At 31.5% G+C, this 16,384-nt stretch overlaps 2 protein-coding genes across 2 annotated transcripts in view; one reads left to right on the top strand and one right to left on the bottom strand.

Moving 5' to 3' along the window:
* LOC110019339 (WAT1-related protein At5g47470-like) overlaps positions 1 to 2,691 on the top strand; it is a 17,771-nt gene extending 15,080 nt beyond the window's left edge. The window contains exons 5-7 of the mRNA XM_020716970.1: positions 825 to 986; positions 1,796 to 1,947; positions 2,481 to 2,691. Of these exons, the coding sequence (XP_020572629.1) occupies positions 825 to 986; positions 1,796 to 1,947; positions 2,481 to 2,640 (474 nt within the window). The 3' untranslated portion in view covers positions 2,641 to 2,691. The remainder of the gene's footprint in view (positions 1 to 824; positions 987 to 1,795; positions 1,948 to 2,480) is intronic.
* An 8,730-nt stretch (positions 2,692 to 11,421) lies between these two features.
* LOC110019300 (zinc finger protein ZAT5-like) lies at positions 11,422 to 12,883 on the bottom strand. Its single transcript, XM_020716921.1, has one exon. It carries the CDS (start codon positions 12,607 to 12,609, stop codon positions 11,422 to 11,424), a length of 1,188 nt encoding a protein of 395 aa, XP_020572580.1. The 5' UTR covers positions 12,610 to 12,883.
* Between the last annotated feature and the right edge of the window lie 3,501 nt (positions 12,884 to 16,384).

Genomic DNA, 16,384 nt, shown 5'->3' with positions numbered 1-16,384 from the left:
CCCCCAAAAAAAAAGGCGTTTTCTGAGTATTGCAGTAGCCGACTATGTGTTATTATTCTAAAGTAGTTCATTTGCTCTATTGTAGAATTAGTCCCATAGGATTGTTTAATTCATGCATGGCACAGAAAGAGGACATTTTATTTTTCTTTTTTTACACCCAATCCCTATGTTTTTACATATCTAACACCAAACTTTACTATTTGTCCTTTAGGACAGAACAGACCCCCCTATTTTTCTTCCAAGTTAATTATTTGTGAATTGCATTATTTATCCTTTAGGAAAATATGTTTTTCTATTTTAAAAAGTAATTTTATCATTTCGAATGGCTCCACTATCATGGATTGTGCTCAGTTATGTCATTTAGGAGATTTATTATCTAGTTTTCTTCTTTCTTCTTTCCTGCTTCTAATTGTGAGGTTCTTCTTGATAGCTGTATCCTCTACATTAATGATCAATGATAATATTTACCTGAATTTTTAATCTTGGAATATTTACATACATACCACTCAATTCCTATGTTCTTACATACCTAACACCTAAATCTCAATTTTTACATACATAACACCAAAATGGTGGTATTTTTTATGCGATATGAAAGATTGGTGGCATAAATGTAAAAAAGTAAAATTTATGAGCTAGATACGTAAATATATAGGAATTGGGTGGTATGCATGTAAATTTCTTTTTAATCTTTTAATAGATATACAAATAACTATTACTTCAGCCAGAAACTTCATATGTACTATTTTTTTTTCTTTTTGCATCAGTCTTTATGATTACTAACCACGAGATATCATTATAGAAAATATTCTGCACATTTTTAGGCTGCTACAATGATGGAGTTCCCGGCTCCCTTCTCCTTGTGCGCTGTAACATCTTTGGTGGCCGCAATTCTTACTGCTGTTGTTCAATTCATCACAGAAGGAAAGCTTGATTTCGGTCAGCCAATTATAAGCATCCAAGCCATTATCTCCTTTGTCTTGCTGGTACATATATTTTCTTTTTACTCTTGCACACAAACATTTATAATCAATACAAGCCACCAAATCATTAAAGTTACACAATTATCTCATTTTGAGGGTTGGTTTTGTTAATTGCTCAAATGATTTGAGTAAACATAATAATTAGGGGCATTTGCATATCTACCACATAGTTCTTATCTGTTTACATATCTAACGTAAAAAAGTATATTTGTATGCTTTGTACTTGACTAATTTATATTACATAAAAAGTTATCAATATTGCTAACTTTTGAAAGTGAAATACAATTTTTCATGCATAAGTTTGTCACAAAAATATTATAAAGAGACGTGTCAAGTAGTCATCTGACTTAGTTTCAGAGTTTATAAAAGAGTTAATTTAGTCTAGTGATGTTCTTAATATGAGTTGAAATAGTTCCCACGTAAAGAATCATGAGACTATTTTGACACTTTTATAGAGCTTGAGACTAAAACAATCATCGAGCAAGTGGACTATTTTTACTCTTTTCTTTCATTATAAATATATTTATGAAAAAATAGGTGTTAGATTTGTAAATAAATACATAAGAATTGTGTGGAATGCATGTATATTTCCGAAATAAATAGTCACGTAATATTTGTGTGCTGGTGGTGCATGTGAAAGTCCTTGTCAATATATGATCCAGGAAAAAAAAAATAGCATTTCTGGTTTTCCTTTTTCTTCCCACCTACTGCGTGAAATTTTAATCTTCATTCTTTTTACATGAGAAGTGAAGTTTAATTAATTGTTTTCAGAGGTCCTAAACTATAAAAAATAAAGATAATTTGATATGCAGGGAGGAATGTTGATTGCACTCTGTGTTGCATTTCAAACCTGGGCTGTGCTGAGGAAGGGGCCAGTCATGGTCTCCATGTTTAGTCCCATCCAGACCGTTTGCTCTGCTGTTCTTTCGGCAATAATTCTTGGCCAAGTGGTCAGGCTTGAAAGGTAACTGTTGTTTTTCTTCTATGTTAAAAAGCCAAACAAGGGCTTTATACAGCCACCAACTTTAGTGGATTTGATTATAAAATATATATTTTTTTGGAATATTTACATACATTCCACTCAATTCTTATGTATGTACATAATATCTACACATAAATTTTCAATTTTTACATACAAACTGCCGTACCCATGCATGAAAAAGCTTATTTCACTTTTGAAAAGTTAAAATGATGGTAATTTTGATGTGCCATGAAGGATTTGGGCGGTATAAATGTAAAATAAAATGTAGGTGTTAGATATGTCAATACAAAGGAATAGGATGGTATGTATTTAATATTACCATTATTATTATTATTATTATTTGAAAACCACGAAAAATGTCTAGCCAAATAGTTGTAATGTTGAGAAACATAACCTTGGATTGGTTGTTGACTTCTGTGAAGTCAGAATTTAGCTTTAATTATCAAAATTTGATATTTAATTAAGATTGAATAATCGCTAATTAATGAGTTCTATTGATTTATGTATATGATCAGCTTGGTAGGAATGCTGGCAATGTTTCTTGGCCTGTATATGGTTTTATGGGCGAAGGAGAAAGAAGGTTTTGGGGTTCCCAATGCTGTCGATCAGCAACACCCAACGGAAACAACCGGCCATGATGAAGAAGAGGGCATTGAGAGACCTCTTTTAACCTAATTTTTTTATGTTCATTATACGATCATTAATCTGTATTGTTAATTATTTCACCGACCCTTGTACATCTGAATAACTTTCCAAATGGTTTAATTATCTATTCTTGTTCTCAAATTTTTTAATTTTTTTTGAAAATTTGAGTGAATTTAATCTTCAATGTACACGTGTCTCATACACAAGTTGTTGAATCGAGGACCTCTTAGTTGAAAGTCTAAGTTCTCAACCAACACACTAAAATGCCTAGCATTTTTTTTGTTTCATATAAATTTATAGAATAAATGAAAATGTTCATTTTCAATGAAACCCTCTTTTATAAAATAAATTAGAGATTTGGACTATTTAAGATTGATTATTTATAAGAGAAATCAAGAAGTACATGTGGATAAGACTAGTGAAAGATTTTAGGAAAAACTTAAATTAAGGAGGTTGATATTGGAATCTAAAGTCCTTCGTTTGAGTAGATCTAGTAATGAATAATTGAAATGTAATTTTAGTAGTAGTAGTTCTACTGACGAAGTTGTAATAACGTGTGATCAAATCATTAAAAAGGTGTGAAGATTCTAAATATCTCGGGACTTTCAAAGTGACAGTGATATAAATGAGGATGTGATTAATTAGTAAATCTCAAGTTGATTGGTTGGAACTTACATCATTTCAGCTTGAAGTTGGATCGTTTAACATCTTATTATATATATATATATGTTTTATATTTTGTCTCCAAGTAAAAAACCAATTGCATACCCCATACGAATCACTGGCTTTACACTTGCAGATAAAATGTGAACGAAATATACCCGTGAATGAGTTAGTGAAGCAATGGTGATAAACAAGATTAGAAATAAAATATTGATAAATATTCGCCGATTATTGATATTTGATAGCCCTAACAACCCAGTATGCTGCCAACTTTCTGATTTCAAGCTTAACTGTTGTCAGCTCTAAAAAAATTCAAGCCAAAATTAAAATCAATTAATTTTTTAGCGATAATTATTGTTTCGTATTAAAAAGATGTTATTCAAAAGGTTTATTTAGACTATGATGTTTCTTCTAATATTGTCTGCAACTGTAGCTATTACAACCCTATCACATACATATTTGTTTCGTATTTTGTTTTCAACTATAAAACCAATTATAGAAATAAACATGCTCGTCGTCGTAGTCCCTTACGCAATTGAATGAACACCTGAAAATATATTCTTAGAGGGAAATATTTCATAAGATTGTAAGAGTTTTCATTGCATCATCTAATGTGAAGTCTAATTTACACAACCAAAATGAAAATTCACTTCGAAATCTAATTTATCAGTTCCAATATGGAAATTTACATCAAAAGCTAAATTTCATTGCTGCAGTTCCCATTTTGGCAATGCAAATTAGATTTCAAAGTGAATTATTATTTTGAAACTGATAATTTAGATTTCTATGTGAATTTTCATTCTAGTTGTAGAAATTAGAGTTCGCACTAGAGAATGCAGTGAAAACTTTTACATCTTATGAAATATCTCATTCTAAGAACATATTTTCAAATGTGCAGTCAATCATGTATGGGATTAGCGACGAATATTATGTTTAGGCTATGATTAGCTTTCCATTTGGAAAATAAAATGCGAAAGAAATAAACTCGTGTAAGATTTGGTGTAGCTATGGTGACAGACAATATCAGATATACTACAACTCAGACCGTTTGACATTTTAGTATTGTTAGTTTCTTCAAAGATCATTATTGGTTGAACATTGTTTTTCAATCCATTAGGACGACTCCATCTAATATTGTATGCCACCATAGTTACACTAGCCTTCAAACATATATTTCTATCATATTTTGTCTCCAAGTGAAGAGCCAATCATAATTGTCCCCGTAATTTTTAACTAAACTCGTAAAACATCATGTGAAAGTAGCCTAATAAGAGTTGTTGAGATAAGAATACTTAGATGGATAAATAGCTTTACACTTGTAGAGAAAATGTGAAAAAAATATACTTGCGAAAGGGTTGTTATAGCTACAATGACAACCAAGATTAGTGGAAATTTTGGATGAATGTTCGTCAATATTCGGTCTTCGACAACCCTAACATCCTTAGTAGACTGTTAACTTCTGACTTCAAAACTATCTAAAACGTTCGCTCATTTAACATGTGTTGATTATGATCAGCTTTCATCACCTTTTGTTACCACTCATTCAGTAAATCTACTAAAATAATTAAATACAATGTATTTATTTGAATGCATTTTATAATGTGTTCATTATTCTCATGTTTGAAGGTACACATAGATATCCGTACATCAAGATCGTGGATATATAACAGACTTTATCCGAATAGAAAATGAAACGCCTAGGTTCTTGAACAGTGTCGAGGAATTTGTGGCAGCTGCATCTTAATTGTCAGTTTATATATATGAGAGTAGGTTTTAGTGTCCATATTCGAAACAAAAAAATCGAGCACACTTAACTCCCGACAAAGTGAAATGTGATCTATATGATCAGGGATTTTAGTCATATTATTGGATTTTGACTTCACATGGGGAGGTTGATCTTATAACATTCAACTCCACTCTTTCGAGAAGTTATGATCCTCCACCTAATTTGGCTCAAGCAAATTTAAAGAGATGCTATTTGATGGAATAAGACATCGTTAGGCGAGCCAAGTGCCGCAGGAAGAGACACCAAATCCTGAGGCTCAGACGTTTTATGATTTATTGAATGCTACTCAAATGTTACTATGTAATGGTTGCACATCTCATTTTGAGTTATCTGTAGCTCTAGAATGCTAAAAATCAAAACAAAGTGTAACATTCCCCGAAAATGCTTCAATCAGTTTGCAGGCCAGCCAAAAGAGACTAATCCACCTAAAAATTTAGTTCTGAAGATTTATACAGGATGAAAAAGTTGGTCTCCAAGTTAGGGCTTAAAGCAAAAAAGATTGATTGTTGTGTAAATAAATGTATGCTATATCACAATAGTAGCGCGGTGGAGGCTCAATGAAGATTTGTAATTCTCCTAGATTCAAACCTCAGAGCAGACAAAGTAAGAAGCAGAATGAAGTTTCGTTCAAGCAGCTATTTTATCTATCACTTATTCCACGTCCACATAAGCTATACAATTCTATGCGTACTGCTCCACATATGACATGACATCAAAACATATCAAAAGAAAACGACACAATTAGTCATCCAATAGATGGGGAGTCATGAAAATCTTTTTATTGCTCATATCCCGAGTTTGCTGCGGAGGCAGGTAATTTCCAGCCAGATATCTGCTATGATAGCTTCAGACCATACGATTAGACTGCACCGCCCTACTCTTATTGGCCAGTGATTGTTACACCATACAATTTGTCACCTGAGATGTGCATGACAACCCCATTCTTCTTCTTGAATCTGATTATACCTGGTCCCAGTAGCGTTAAAGGGAGGATTGATGTATATTTACAACCGTTAATAGATGAGCTGCAAATTCTTTGAGAAATAGGTGTCATGACGTACGACGTCTCTAGGAAACACAATTGACAAAAGCAACATTAATGTGGACAATAAATAATTTTCTTGCATATGAAATATTATCTAGATGGAGCACAACGGGAAATCTAGTCTGCCCATATTAAATAAATTAATCTAACAGCAGGACAGGAAGAACTCATGGTATGACTGTCATCGTATGTTTCTAGATGTCGAAGGCCTCTTCAGAAGGAACATGAATGCATTCTGAAGAAACAAAATTGAGAAATCATTTTCACCTTCAAGAATATCTGAGGAAGATATAATACAGATTGTTAGTGCCATTCCAAAGAATATTGTATGCCTTGAGCCTTTTTCACATCATCCATCCAGATTTGGTATCACTCATAATTGGACAATGAAATTAATATTTGGGATCTGCCTTATTGGAAGGATAACACGATCAGATATAATTTGGATGTCATGCACATAGAAAAAAGTTATATAATAATATCTTCAACACTGTGATGGATGTTAATGAAAAAATGAAAAATAACATGAATGTCAGACTTGATTTGAAGGAGATATGCAAAATGCCGAAGTTGGAGATGCAAGAAACTGTTGTCGGTAAGTTCATTAAGGCCAAAGCATAATATTCACTCACTTTGTCCCAACGAAGAATAATTTATGAGTGACTCAAATAACTAAAATTCCCGAGTGGACATGCTTTGAATTTTAATTGTTGTGTTGATTTGGGTGCTGAAAAAAACTTTGGAATGAAAAATCACGCCTGCTATATTTTTGACTCAGCTTTGATTCATTATGTAAGAAGAAAAGAACACTACAAAAAAAAAAAATAATACTAATATTTCTATGGTACTTTCCATTTAAAAATCATAATTTTTTTTTTAAAAAAAACTTAATTATTGGCAAAATATTGAAGGATAACATTCCAAGGCTAAAACCTTGGTAAAAAAAATGCATTTTGATAGAGAAAAATTTCCACAAAACTGTGTTACTAGTAGATATACCATAGACGATAAAATTTTCGCTGCAAAAATGCAGAGAAATGTTGATGGACAAAGATGCTAGAAAGTTTGACATAAAGGGAGGTCGCCAACCAAAGAATTTTGGACAGTTGCAATGCTTGATATGATGAAGTAAATGTATCAAAATTTACATATGTTTTACTAAGTTTAACTTGGTTATGACATATAACTTATGCACTCTTTCACCCCTAATAGAAACTAAAGTGAACCAGTCTAAGTTGAATATGGACATATTTCTCTCTTTTAAACTTGAAATAAATTAAGCCTTTGAGGCATGCTTCATTCTTAACAATTTTCTTTATAATTTGTTAAAAAATCTTCAATATGATCAAATATACTTTGTTTTCAAATATTCAAAAGAGCTAGAATGTTCATTGTAAGTTGTATTCAGATTTATAATTCAAAAGAGCTAAATTCAGATCCTTAAAGAAATAGCCCATTTTAATTAAATGTTTGATTATTTTTTGGCTAAAATGCTAAATGCATACATTACATCACGCACTTGAAAAAATTATGAAAGCCATGAATTTCATGTCAAATAACTTTATTAATCTTAAATAAATGCTTTAATGTTCTAACACGAGACATCATTTTGGTTTTAAGCTTCAAAAGTTTTTTACTAAGAATCTCTTGGAGCTTACTCTTTTTTTACTACTTACTTAAGTCCAATAGAGCTTTTATATTATCTTTAATTTTTCACTTAATCTCTATCATAGTGTGTAATAGATTATCACAAAAGTTCTTCTCCATGACATCATATTGAGATTATGTCTAATCGAATTTATATATTTTTATTATAGATTACAAAAAATATTCTAATTTGTCTAATTATAATTTACACCTTAACCTTGAAGTTGATTATTAGAAAGAGGTATAAAAAATTGACCTTTGCTGCACACCAACTAGGCTCAATCCTAATTAGCTCATAAAAATAATGTTAGGGCTGTTCCTATTTATTTTTGAGTCGAATTTTGGTAAAAAATATAAGCATATTTAATTTTTGAGATCTGATTTAGCTTGAACCACTAACCTAGAATTGACCCACCAATCAAAAATTGACCTGAATTTGACTCATCAACCCCAATTTAAGCCAAACTTGACTTAAAATTGACCTAACTCGACTTAAATATAACTGATTATTATGCATATATTCAAGGGGTTATGTGGGTCGAGTTTGGGTAAGTTGAGTTGAAGGTGGGTTATGTTTGGGTTAGGATTTTTGATCCATTTAATATTTAGGTCGAGTTTTAGTCGAGCAATTTTGTATGGAGTGAACTTTAGGTCAAACTCAAACCCAACCCGTGAACCCAATTATTGAAACTACTACTATTCGATAACATGGGCAAATTAGTTTTTTTTTTCTAAATTTTTTTAATCTTTTTTTGAATTGAGATAATTTTTAATCGTAATTAATATGCACTCAATATTGGTGGATGCTTACATTTTTCAAATCTATTTTTAGTAAATGTATCCTTAATTCTTCTGAACACATGATCAATGGACCGGAACATCTAGTAACAATCAAGCAACAAGTCTTTTCTTCCATTTCTTAAAAGTAGATGCCTTTGAAAAGCCCTTATAATTTAGACATGCTAACTTTATAGTAGTCCTCCACATTCATAATATTTTATAGGTAAGAAAATCACTAATTATTCACTTAATGCACTATCTTCAACTAAAATTTTTCTTTTTAGAAATATGACAGGTAAGCACATCATAACCCTATAAAATATGTTTTTGTTTGGAAGATTTTGATGTCTTAGTTTGATTTTTTTAATTTTTTTTTAATCATGTTTGGTTTGATTTTTTTTTTTTTTTTTGAAAGCTTTTTGATGTGGTATGAAAGTTTTTTATTTTGTTTTTTAAAGCTTTTGATGTTTTGGTTTGAAATTTTTTTTCTCGTTGGAAGTTTTTTATTTTGATTTGAAAGTTTTTTATTTGATTTAGTTTTATAGTTAGTGTCAACTCAAAGAGTTTCACAATTCACATTTAAATGAAGTTGTTATTTTCAAGTCATCTAGTCATCATCACGTTGAAAAACAAGATGCATATAATATCTCTACATTTAGTCACTGAAAATTTTGTTCATTGAGTAAGGAACAATTTATAAAACATTTATATAATAGAAAAACATCCACAGTAACTCATTATAACAACAACTCCCATAAATGACTAACAACATCCATAAGTTTACAAATATGGACATAAAAAATAGACATTAGATAAGATAATACTAGAAGTCTTCTCTTCAAAGTGCAAAAGGAATGATGTTTTGCAACTCTGTGTCTAGATTGTAGCTATAAGGAAGCTTAGAATTCCTTATCTTTAAAAAGGTGATGGAAATCCTCTTGTGAGGGACATATGAGATGACACATAATACTTGACTAAGTCAGCTCCATTTCCATACTCTCCAGGGCCAAGGATATTAATCTACCTATTTGTCATATGATCAAGCATATAAACGTGTATTTGTCATTCAATTCCCTATTTGTAAGGGATACACTCCTAAACTCTATAGATAGAGCCCTACTTTCTTCATGAAAAAAAGACCCAAGATCTTGAATCAGAGGAAAACCTGAGCTTGTAGGAGGATCATACTACAAGATTTATTCAAATTAGACTCAGATAAATTCAACACTAATATGGGGATATTACATCGCTAAATTTAATTTGCATCGAATTTATATTAGAATTGAGGTCCATGCAAAAATCTGGATCAATAATGCAGTTAGGGTCAAAACTATCCATTGTAAATAATTTGTCAACCTTAGCGTCCTCTAGCGTCGACATTACAAGTTCCAACACAGTCCACTCTGACGTAACTTTTATCCATTGTTAGGATTTATGATTCCCACAAATGAATTAATATTTAAATAATTCTAACAGATTACATGCACTAGAAATCATAAATCCTAAACAGAGCCTATCATGATTTTGACGAAATTGAATTGGCCAAATCGAAATTTATTAATATTAAAATTTTAAATTTTAAAAACCAAAATTCATTTTTTAAACCAATCCAAATTAATCAAATTAATTTGATTTAATTTTTTTATTTTAAACAAATAATGCACACCCTAATTCTCTCCACAATCTTGTTTGACGCTTAAAAAAAACTACCCACAATCATGTAAGGAGAGAATATTAAGTACGAATAAGACTGTAATTGAGCCGAATATATCATGACTTGAACTTGGCCTGGGACAGTTATAAGTTGTTCATGTTCGGCTTGAGCTTGTGTCGATCTTTCATATTTGTTCAAGCTTAACTTGTTTAAATTTTTTAATGTTTGAACTTGATATGTTCATGACAATTGAAGAATATTCAAACAAGCAAATACACGAGCTAAAAATTCAAACATGTATAAAGTTTTTTATATAAAAATATAATAACAATTTTACAAATCTAAATAAATAAATAATTAAGTAAATCATATCAACAAATGAATTAACTCTCATGATGTCATCTAGTGTCTATAATAGATATATTGTCATAAGAATGAACTCTAAAATAGAGAAAAAAATATTAAAACAATAGCAAAAAAATTAAATGAACTAGTACTACCAAATAAATCACAATGTAAAACTAATCATCAATTGTAGAAATAATTGAGAAAAATCAAAAGCGATCAGATGAATCATAATAAAAAAGAATGAACAAGAGTGATATTCACTTTTAGAATTCCATGATGTTAGTTTTCAAATAGTTAATAATTAATAATAAAATAAATATCTAATTAAGAATTAATCTAAAATATAATTAATATAATATATTTTACTATTAAATTTATAATTAAATAATTTTAAGCTAATCATTTTTTAATTAATTTATCACATATGATACAAGCTAAATTTGAATTTAATATCACACATTTGAACATAAATAAAGAAGTTCAACTATGCTTATGTTTAGTTTATTTAAGATTCGTGTTTTGAAGATTTGTTCAAGCTTGTTTATTTACCAAACGAATATTATCAAGTCTTAATAACGTTGAGTTTGGAGTTGTTCATTGAGTGCATTGGTTCATTTACAACTATACATAAGTACGAATCCAAATACATCCAGACTCTATGTTCAACAATATACTCGAACTCTATCTTGTACAACAATGAATAAGAACAATTTTCCCATGTAAGACGGCAAGCTTGAATTGTTAGTCCAAGCATCCATTTATTTCAATCTTTCTATTCTTTTTATTACATAGAATGACTAATAAACAATATGTACAGACAAGAACTTCTACTGTTTCATAAGAAAATATCAAACAACAAAAATATAAAATCATATTTTAATTTATGCACTACGACCGATCCGCACCACTCTGTTTGTGGAACATGGATCCGAACCCAATCTGTAACCACTCGGAGCTTCCATCTTCCTCATCAGTGTCAACCATGAGATCACTAGGATTAGCCATGTTCACCTCCTTGCTCTCAACCTCTTCCTCCAAATTCTCCATTGGCGCCTTCTCTTTCTCATCATCGTTATCACTCGTAGTAGCAGCCCTTTGATTCTTCCTCGTCTGGTTCATTTCCCATCCAGATTGTGGCGGACTTTCAGTGATATTATCAGTCGGCACCGGCATGTTCAAGTCTATGATAGAAGTTGAATCACTGAACATTCGAAGAAGATTCAGCGTATGGGGTTGCATTACATTCGTTATGCTGCTACTAGTTGCTACTTCCATGTCTGTGGTGGCGGTGGCGGCGAACATCGGGTTTACGGTAGCAGCGGCGGCGGCAGCTGCGGCGGAATGGGAACGTTTGTGTCCTCCAAGCGCCTGGCCAGAAGAGAATTGCCTGTTACACTCCAAGCATACATGTGCCTTAGGATTCTTCTTCTTCGGGAATTGTCGGGGCCAATTTTCTGCCAACACAAAAGATTCAATCATATTATTTTGATGATTGGCATTGCGATTATCATCTTCAATGTACGCTTTCGTGTCGTCGGGTGATTTGATTCCGAGCTTAGCGGCGAAACATCCCTTAACTTTCTTGTGGCTGGCACGATGGCCTCCGAGGGCCTGGTGGGATGGGAAGACCTTTTCGCACCACCCGCATGGGAAGGTTCGGCGAGGTAAAGTAGGGTTTAGGTTTGGGCCGCGAGATATTGTCGCAACCAGAGGCAAAGGCAGGATTTCTTCATCGTTGACGTCTTCCTTCCTCGAGAAAGTGGAGGCTCTCTCTCCATTGCCGATGAGAAGAACACGACCGACGGTCGCGCTCGAAAGCATGACCAGGCAGTGAGCCACATCTTCTTCTTCTGCTGTGTTGGAATGAGAAGTTGGGCTTTGTTGTTGGTGGTGAACGTGATCATTAGGGTTTTCTTCTGCGTCGGAAATGTGTTGATAGTTGATCCCATGAGCCCGCATGGGCAGGCGGAGCCTCCTTCTGCAACTGAATTCTTGCTTGCAGACATGAGAATGATTCTTATTCTTCCCCACTTGCTTGCCCCCCTGCTTCTGCTTCTTGTCTGTGTTCATGGGCATTGTAGGGCACAAGGGAAGGAGAGAGAAAGTAAAGAAGGCTGTAGAGGGAGAAATATGAAGCTAGCTGGTTTAGGGTTAGAAGGAGAGGGAGAGCTCAGTCAAATGGAGAAGAAGGATAGAGATGGAATGAAAGGAAGAGAAAGCCGATCTATATATGAGTAGCAGAGCAACCGACTGGAAGCTCAGCACGCAGTTTATTGTTCACTGTCCACCTTCCTCTTTCCTATTTTGGGTGATGATGTTGTTATGTTACTTGGCTTCTCCCTGTCATTTAGCTAAGTCTCCATGACCTTGTCTTGTTTCTCTCTTATCTTTTTGTTAGGTGGGGGCATTTACAAACATCACCACATAATTCCCCTGTATTTACATATCTACAATCTAAATTTTACTTTTTTTACAATAATATCATCCAAATTACACTTTTTATCTCACATAAAAACCAACATCATTTTGAGTTTTAAATGCACATGTAAGAAATTGAAGTTTTGGGGGTTAGATATGAAAATACATCTGAATTAAGTTGCTTGTACGTAAATCTTCCATAAACTATAGTTCTTAAAATGGTTGAACCTATAACAAAAAGAGGTTTCCAATAAGCTGTTATTGAGGCCGAGCATTCAAAATAAGTTTGTTTTTTATTAAAAGAGTGGTTTCAGAATAACTTTGTTATGTTTTTCTGTTGCTTTGACGCCCATTAGATTTGCTTTAAGATTAGTGCCATACATAAAAAATTTTGTATCGCACTAATCTTGAAGCAAATTCAGTAACAGTTAATTCCATCCCTAATGAAATTTGCATGAAAATGTTCTGCAAAACAGACCATTACTGCAAAACAAATTATCTATTTATTGCACTTCTCAAAATAGATTCGAGGCTTCAAAGTTCATTTTTTTCCTTAATTAACGCTAACTATTACCTATTTTTAAATAAAAAAGTGAATATATATATATATATATATATATATATATATATATATGAATAGCAGAGTAACGGACCGGAAGCTCAGCTTGCCGTTAATTATAAGCCGTCCATCTCGACCGTCCTCTGTCCTACTTTGGGTAACGACGTTGTTATGTTATTTACCTCTTCCCTCTCTTTAAGCTAAGCCTCATCTTATCATTTTGCTATTTTAGGTGGGGCATTTACATGCATGCCACCTAATTCCCATGTATTTGCATATATAACACTTCACTTTGAATTTAAAAAGTGAAATATATATTTTCTTGCACATGTAAAAATTGAATTTTAAGGGTTAGATATGTAAATACTTTGCAAAATAAATTATATATTTATTGCAAATTTATCAAAATAGATTTGAGGGTTCAAAGCTCATTTTAACTAATTTTTTTTACATGTATATCGAAAAATATATTTTTTCCTTAGACTTAAGATGTAGAAAAAAAAATATAATATACATATAATATATTTAAGATGATTAATTGTATATTAATACGAGTATAATATATGAATAATGAAATAATTCTAATTAAAATCATCTCAACAAAATCTATTAAATTTGAAACTTATTTGATCATTTTTTACTAAAGTTACGATAATTGTTATCTATTTTTAAATTAAAAAGTGAATATTTCTATTTATAAAATTATATTTATCTTAACATGAGCATTGATAGTTAATTTTAAACTCATGGTTTAATTTATAAATGAAGAATGTTATGGTCATATATGTATAAATATCTTATTTTTTATATAATTAATTATTTGAATCATTAATTAATCGATAAAAGTAATTATTTTTGGGTATAGTTAAGGTTTATTATTATTATTATTATTATTATTATTATTATTATTATTATTATTTTGAGAGAACCATATCTTCTTTCATGGCTCTTTTTTTTTTGTTTCATGACAAATTATAATTAATTAAATTTAATTTGCATAATGACAAATAACAAATAATTAATATGCTACATTCTTTTTTTTTTTTTTTAGTTGGAAATAATTTAAAAATACATTTAAATATTTTTATCTATTGTTTTTATGATTTCATAAGGCTAAAATTATTGTCTTTAAGATAAGGCACAATTAAAAAAAAATCATATAAAAGATTTCTTTGACAATTATCTATAAGGAGTGCATGATATTAAATCAAAATAATATGAATATTTATAAAAAATGTATATGATGTCTATCTAAAAGATATAAAATTTTCTTTTAATATAAAATAAAACTATCACTGCTTTGATATCTCTTTCTTTTAGGTACTGAGAAGTGCTTCTACTCGATGTTTTACTTGATGCGTACTTAAAAATAGAAAACAATATGCATGTTGATTTTATAATATCAATATCATCATTTTGGGAAGTGGCTCAAAGTAATAAGAGCAAAAATAAATAATCTCATAAGGTAGATATGTTTCATAGATTGAGCATTTGAGTTGTGCTTTATTCTTCATGGCTCTCTTGAATTTACTTAGAAATCTATAATAGCATTAAGAAATAAGTATGGTTTAATAGACAATCTATTCATCTTACTAAATATTAGTAACTAGCCAGATAATGTAGACGCATTGGCAAGTGCCCTAGGTAGTTAAAAAAAGAGGAGAAAATGTTCTAGATCTCTACTTTGCCAATATAACTGGAGTATTAGAGTCGCCATGTAAATAATCTAAGCACAAATTCTTAAGGAATAAAGTCGTTTCATTAACATGATTGATTATTTTCTAGGGAAAATAACTAAATGTAAATAACATCAATCATTCAAAAAATATATGATTGTCATGGTTTTTCATTTCAAATAAAATTTCAACCCGCCAGTGAATATATAATTAGATTATATGCATACATACTAGACATTTTAATGCTTGCACCTATTCCTAAGCTACTCGTTGATGAACATATTTGGTATTGATCTTTCAAATACTTTCATAAATAATTTCTTGAAATACTAACCCTCTTCTTTTGTAGTATTTCCTTAAGTTCAATTAAGAATTCATGTTTTCTTTGGTTTTTTTCTTTAATGCCAAGCATAGTAGGAAATATACATTGATTTTGAGAACATGCCATCGCATCAACACATAATTCAAGAAAATAATCATTGGAAAAATACATACTTATTTTTCAGAAACTATTCCTAAGAGAAAAATTTCACAAGTAGTTTGTCTACCTCTTCAACCGAGATAAGCCATCAATGAGGCAACATTTTATACAAATCTCTATAGTAAACTTAAATCTATCTACACGATCCATCTTTTCTTGGATCCGGAGCATGGAGCATGTCTCTCAGACCTCCATCAATAATAGGCAAAGGGCCGTCAACTCCTCCCACCACTCCTTTATCTCTTCCTCTTGTTGCATCCCTGTTGCTCAAGAGAAGGGGTTCTCCATCTCATCCGAAAGGTAAACCAACAATCCTTGGGACATTCTATATCAATTTTTCACCTCTTTGTTGGACTTAAGGGGACTGCCTAGGAGATTAACCATGTTCTCCTTACCTTTAACCATTGCCTATCTTGACGTAGTTAGCATCAAGACCGAACCTTGGCTTGTATCTTCTGAAGGCTATTCATTAACTGATATCATCTCGGATGCGATAAAAAACAACATAGTAAATGAAAAGAAAATTTTGAAGTAACCAACAAGGTCGAGTATCCACAAAGAAGCTGATCTAACTCAAACCATCCAAGCGACAAACCACTCTCACGAAGTGTGGTGGAGTGTTCATAGTCCTTTGCCCCCTAATTGACAACAGAGCACAAACAACTTCCTATGCCTAGCGCAATGAGATGCAGCGGCTCCCCACATAAGTTGTTTGAT

Source organism: Phalaenopsis equestris, unplaced genomic scaffold (assembly GCF_001263595.1).
Source record: "Phalaenopsis equestris unplaced genomic scaffold, ASM126359v1 Scaffold000054, whole genome shotgun sequence".
NCBI classification, from domain to species: domain Eukaryota; kingdom Viridiplantae; phylum Streptophyta; class Magnoliopsida; order Asparagales; family Orchidaceae; genus Phalaenopsis; species Phalaenopsis equestris.
Note: the sequence above shows the minus strand (reverse complement) of the source record. Positions and strands in the feature narration are given on the sequence as shown.